Source organism: Gekko japonicus, unplaced genomic scaffold, assembly GCF_001447785.1.
Source record: "Gekko japonicus isolate JY-2015 unplaced genomic scaffold, Gekko_japonicus_V1.1 scaffold3559, whole genome shotgun sequence".
Taxonomy (NCBI): Eukaryota; Metazoa; Chordata; class Lepidosauria; order Squamata; family Gekkonidae; genus Gekko; species Gekko japonicus.
In genome coordinates, this window is record NW_015168153.1 from 20,379 (window position 1) to 25,567 (window position 5,189).

The following is a 5,189-nucleotide window of genomic DNA, read 5'->3' on the forward strand; positions in this document are numbered from 1 at the left end:
TAGTACTGCACTTGATGGATACTTTCTCAGAAGGTCGGTCTAGATGTTTTCAGAGGATCCCTGAGCTGTGGCAGCAAGTTGCTGGGGTGTTTCCAGGGAACCCTGGGTCTAATGTAGTCTCTCAGCAATGAAAGAGGCCTTCCCTCTACTGCCGTATCCTGGATCAAACTGTTGGTCTCTCACCGTCAGTCTTGTCTGCTCAGACTGGTGGTGGCTCTCCAGGGTCTGGGATGGAGGTCTTTCTCATCACCTGCTAGATTCCGGGGATTGAACTTGGGACCTTCGGCATGCAAAGCTGATGCTCTAGGGCTGAGCCATGGCATTTCCCTAACAGCTGAATGCCGACGACTCAACAAATGGCAGTTTGTTGGTATGTGCCAAAACAGGATTTCCATCTAGGCTTGTAGCTGGTTTGTCAATCGTGGCTTCTCCTTACTGTGGCCTGATGTGACACCTGAATTCTCGGATTCCTATTTTTCAAGTCACACCAGCCATAGAGGTGGCATCCTGGGGGTAGATGGGAGAAGTGGCAGGAAGCAGAGAAACCCGGGTTTATGAGCCAATTGGGATCTTGTTACTTCCATCTGGGAGGCTGCCTGAAGTGTGTCGCACCAACTGTGGCTTAAACAAGTCCTGGTTTATTGTGACATCCGAATTCCACCTCACAGGGCCATCCTGTGCAACGATATTCCAGTCTACATAAATAGAAATCCCCGGGCTTAAGAGGGGAAGATCTTTGCACAGAGATACGTTTCCCTCCTCCCTGGTGAAGGTCCGACACTCTCGGCCACTGCAGCGCACCCTGGCTCAGTCCTGAATTGGGAGAGATGAGGGGTCATCACTGCTGTGGGGGGCGTTGCTCACGATGTCCTGATTTTGTTCCAGGATCTGATATCCGAGTGCTGGAACATGAGGAGAGGATCGTTTGCAGAAGGGAGCTGAGCGAGTGGCCGTTGGTGATCAACTTCTAGAAGGATCTGAAGGGATTTGTTTTGGGGGCCCTGAAATTCACCTGGGGACACAAAGTCATTTGAATGATCCTGTGGAGGGAAAACCCTGAACTAGTTCGGGAGGCAAATGCTGGAAGTTTAGAGTCAAGAAAGGTACTTGAGGTGTAAAGGGACAAGGAGAGACCAAGACCGTGGAAACAAATCCCATCAGGGCCCTGACTTACTGCAAATGGCGGAAAAACCATACATTTGTTCTTACTGCGGGCAGACGTTTCAAGGGACTTCGGCCTTCATGGTGCATGAGAGGACACATATAGCAGAGCGAGTATATAAGTGCTCGCATTGTGGGAGAACGTATCCTTGTCTTTCTGACTTCCACATACACCTGAACAGCCACATTGGAGAGAAGTCCCATCGACGTGCTTCGGGTGGTGTCAGAGGCTCCAGTCGGAGTGCCCCCCTGCCTCCGCACAGAGGAGCCTGCCTGGCAGAGAAGGTGAGGGTGGGGAAGAGGAGCCCTTCTGGGTCAGACCACAGAGGGTCCATCGAGTCCAGCCTTCCGTCTCACACAGCAACCAGCCAGTTCCTCTGGAGGGCCAGCAATGGGGCACGGCGTCCGAGGCCTTTCACTGAGGCTGCCTCCCGGCTCTGGGATTCAGAGACTTGGTCCCCCCCCCCCTCCACAAGGGAGTCTTGCCCACGGGAGGTCCCGGGCTCACCCCCACACAGCAGCTCCAGTTAAAAGTCTCTGGAGTTGCCTCCCCACTCAGAGGGGGCAGTCTTGAGTTACGGGTAGGGCCTGACGGAGGGGGGAGAAGGTGGCTGTGGAGGGTGTCTCTTGAACACCAGGAGTTTCGCTCAGCATGGGGCACATCATGGCTCTGGACGTCTTCCGGCCGGAGTCCACCTTGCAAAGCAGCCATTTTCTCGAGGGGAGTGGACCCTGGTCATCTGGAGGTTGATTGTAGTGGTGGGAGATCTCCAGGTGCCCCCTGGTGGTTGGCATCCCTAGGCCCTCTGCCTGCATGGGCCTCACTGCAAAGACTTCCCCTGGGGGGGGGGGGTTTGCACGCACAGGGAATGGGGTGGGGGGACGTGACCCAAAAGGGGTTTGTCTCCAGGGGACCTGATGACGCTTCCTCCTTCTCCCCCCAGTTCGGCTTTGAGAGTGGCGAAGAGGACGAGGGGCCAGAGGGGGTGTCCGCCCAGGAAGTCCAAGCTCAGGCCCTCCCGCAGCAGGACCCCTGGGTGAGTCTGGCGGGGGAGGGGAGGACGGGAACCCGGGCGGGGGGCTGGATCCTTCCGTTCCGTTCTGTGGCTTTCTCCAAGGAGACACCAATTTGCTAGTGAAGGCAAAAAAAAAAAGGAGAAAGGGAGCGAGGAGGGCATTGAAGATAAAGCCCCCCTTCCTCCCCATTTGTGCACCACCACCAAGGCCAGAAGTGCCCGAGCCAGTTGGTGGGAATGTTGAGGCCCTCCCCAGAACTTTATTTCCCTGGTACCCCTTCTGACTGTGCCCTGGTGCCATGCTGGGCACGGCTTCTGATCCCTGGCTTCTGGTGCCAGAACTGGGCTTGGGGAGGAAACTGAAATTGCCCCATGGCCTTGTGTGTGGAATACCCAGGAGATCCCAGGGGGATTGTTTGGCTGCTGAATCTGCAGTTCTTCTTGGCACCACCAGGTGGCGAGCCCTGTTTATTACTGTTTAGGCTGAGAGTTCTGTGACTTGACCAATGTCACGCAGATGGCTTCAAGTGTGGACTCAAACCTGCTTCTCCAGATTAGAACCTGCCGCTCTGAACCACTACCCCAGACTGACTCTCACAGCTCGGGGAGGGCCACAGAAGTAACCAGCCTTTGTTTCTCTTCCAGGGGCAACCCGACAACCCCGGCTTCAAGGCTGAGGCGGGAGACTTTGGGCCCCAGGTAAGAAGATCCTTGACCGCAGTGACTAATCCCCCACCCTGGCCCTGCACCGTGGCCTTTGACACGTCTCGCCAGCCCGGAACCTGCCCCCTCCTGCTCCACCACTTCCTCCGGAGCCCGCTGCAGCCTCCAGGTGTGACTGAGATTGAGGGGCACGGCCCCGGAGCCCCAGCACCTCTCCCTTGGACAGCTGCAAGGCCTTCAGTCCTGTGCACTGTCCTACGCTGTTGTCCTCACGAGTCCTCACCCTGCGACCCCATCCTCTTTTCCTGTGCTGCCACTTCAGTGGTGGGGAACCTGGGCGGAGGCCCCAGAATAAGTCCCTGTTCTCTTCCTCGCTCTCCATTTCTAGGGCCCGCAGGGGCCCTTGGGGCTGATTGGGCCCCCAGGGAAACCAGTCCACAAGGTAGGTTCTTCGGTGGGACTGAGGGCGTGAGGGCGAGGAGATGGGCGTCCTCTCATGCCTTCTCTCTTTGTGATCCCCAGGGTCAAGGTGGAGCTGAGGGGGTCCGGGGTGTGCCCGGAGAGCCTGGTGTCGAGGTGAGGCAGCATCCCCTGACCGGAGGGCCCCATGTCCCCTTCCGATCTCTGCTTCATGAGGGCTCTGGGGTGTGTGTTCTCCCAGATGAAGCAGTCGAGGGCAGAGAGCGTCACGAGGGGGGGCACTTCTTCCCTTCCCGGGGGGGGGTTCTCTGGTCCCAAGGTCAGGGGCTTTATTGGAATCTGCCTCAAGGTAGAAAGTTGGCTCATAAGGATTGTAAATGAAGGAACCAATGAATGAAAAGGTCCGGTGCTATGGTTTTCTCTCTGCAGGCTGCCTGGGGCTTCGACGGACTCCCGGGCCTGCCGGGGGGAAAGGGTTTTGTCTCCAGAGGACCTGATGACGCTTCCTCCTTCACCACCCAGTTCGGCTTTGAGAGCGGCGAAGAGGATGAGGGGCCGGGGGTCTCTGCCCAGGAAGCCCAAGCTCTGGTTCTCCCGCAGCAGGACCCCCGGGTGAGTCTGGCAGGGGAGGTGAGGAGGGGAAACGGGGAGGGGGGCTGGATCCCTCCGTTCCGTGGCTTTCTCCAAGGAGACACCAATTTGCCAGTGAAGGCAAAAAAAAAAAAAGGAGAAAGGGAGCGAGGAGGGCATTGGAGATAAAGGCCCCCTCCCCCCCGTTTGTGCACCACCACCAAGACCAGAAATGCCCGAGCCAGTGGGTGGGAATATTGAGGCCCTCCCCAGACACTTATTTCCCTGGTGCCCCTGCTGACTCTGCCGTGCTGCCATGCTGGGCGCGGCTTCTGATCCCTGGCTTCTGGTGCCAGAACTGGGCTTGGGGAGGAAACTGAAATTGCCCCATGGCCTTGTGTGTGGAATACCCAGGAGATCCCAGGGGGATTGTCTGGCTGCTGAAGCTGCAGTTCTTCTTTGCACCACCAGGGGCCGAGCCCTGTTTATTACTTTTTAGGCTGAGAGTTCTGTGACTTGCCCAAGGTCATCCAGCTTGCGTCAAGTGGGGAAGTGGGGAATCGAACCTGCTTCTCCAGATTAGAACCTGCCGCTCTGAACCACTACCCCAGACTGACTCTCACGGCTAGGGGAGGGCCACAGAAGTAACCAGCCTTTGTTTCTCTTCCAGCGGCAACCCGACAACCCCGGCTTAAAGGCTGAGGCGGGAGACTTTGGTCCCCAGGTAAGAGGATCCTTGTCCGCAGTGACGAATCCCCCACCCTGGCCCTGCACCGTGGCCTTTGGCACGTCTCCCCAGCCCAGAACCTGCCCCCTCCTTCTCCACCACTCCCTCCGAAGCCCACTGCAGCCTCCAGGTGTGACTGAGATTGAGGGGCACAGCCCCAGAGCCCCAGCACCTTTCCCTTGGACAGCCACAAGGCCTTCATTCCTGTGCTCTGTCCTATGCTGCTGTCCTCACGAGTCCTCACTCTGTGACCCCCCTCTTTTCCTGTGCCGCCACTTCAGTGGTGGGGAACCTGGGCGGAGGCCCCAGAATAAGTCTCTGTTCTCTGCCTTCCTCTCCATTTCTAGGGCCCGCAGGGGCCCTTGGGGCTGATCGGCCCCCCAGAGAAACCAGGCCACAAGGAGGTTCTTTGATGGGACTGAGGGTTGCATGTGGGGAGCAGGCCTGAGGTCGATGGGCATCCTCTCATGCCTTCTCTCTGTGTGATCCCCAGGGTCAAGGTGGAGCTGACGGGGCCCGGGGCGTGCCCGGAGAGCCTGGTGTCGAGGTGAGGCAGCATCCCCTGACCGGAGGGCCCCATGTCCCCTTCCGATCTCTGCTTCATGAGGGCTCTGGGGTGTGTGTGCTCCCAG

General features: G+C 58.0%; 1 protein-coding gene across 1 annotated transcript in view; it reads left to right on the forward strand.

The window, feature by feature from the left end:
- Positions 1 to 1,179: 1,179 nt before the first annotated feature.
- The window catches only part of LOC107113604 (zinc finger protein 420-like), a gene marked incomplete at its 3' end in the record, with an annotated part of 21,619 nt that continues 17,609 nt past the window's right edge, over positions 1,180 to 5,189 (forward strand). Inside the window, exons 1-9 of the mRNA XM_015414951.1 lie at positions 1,180 to 1,446; positions 2,106 to 2,198; positions 2,823 to 2,876; positions 3,229 to 3,282; positions 3,363 to 3,416; positions 3,690 to 3,872; positions 4,501 to 4,554; positions 4,905 to 4,961; positions 5,051 to 5,104. Coding sequence (XP_015270437.1) covers positions 1,180 to 1,446; positions 2,106 to 2,198; positions 2,823 to 2,876; positions 3,229 to 3,282; positions 3,363 to 3,416; positions 3,690 to 3,872; positions 4,501 to 4,554; positions 4,905 to 4,961; positions 5,051 to 5,104 — 870 coding nt within the window. The remainder of the gene's footprint in view (positions 1,447 to 2,105; positions 2,199 to 2,822; positions 2,877 to 3,228; positions 3,283 to 3,362; positions 3,417 to 3,689; positions 3,873 to 4,500; positions 4,555 to 4,904; positions 4,962 to 5,050; positions 5,105 to 5,189) is intronic.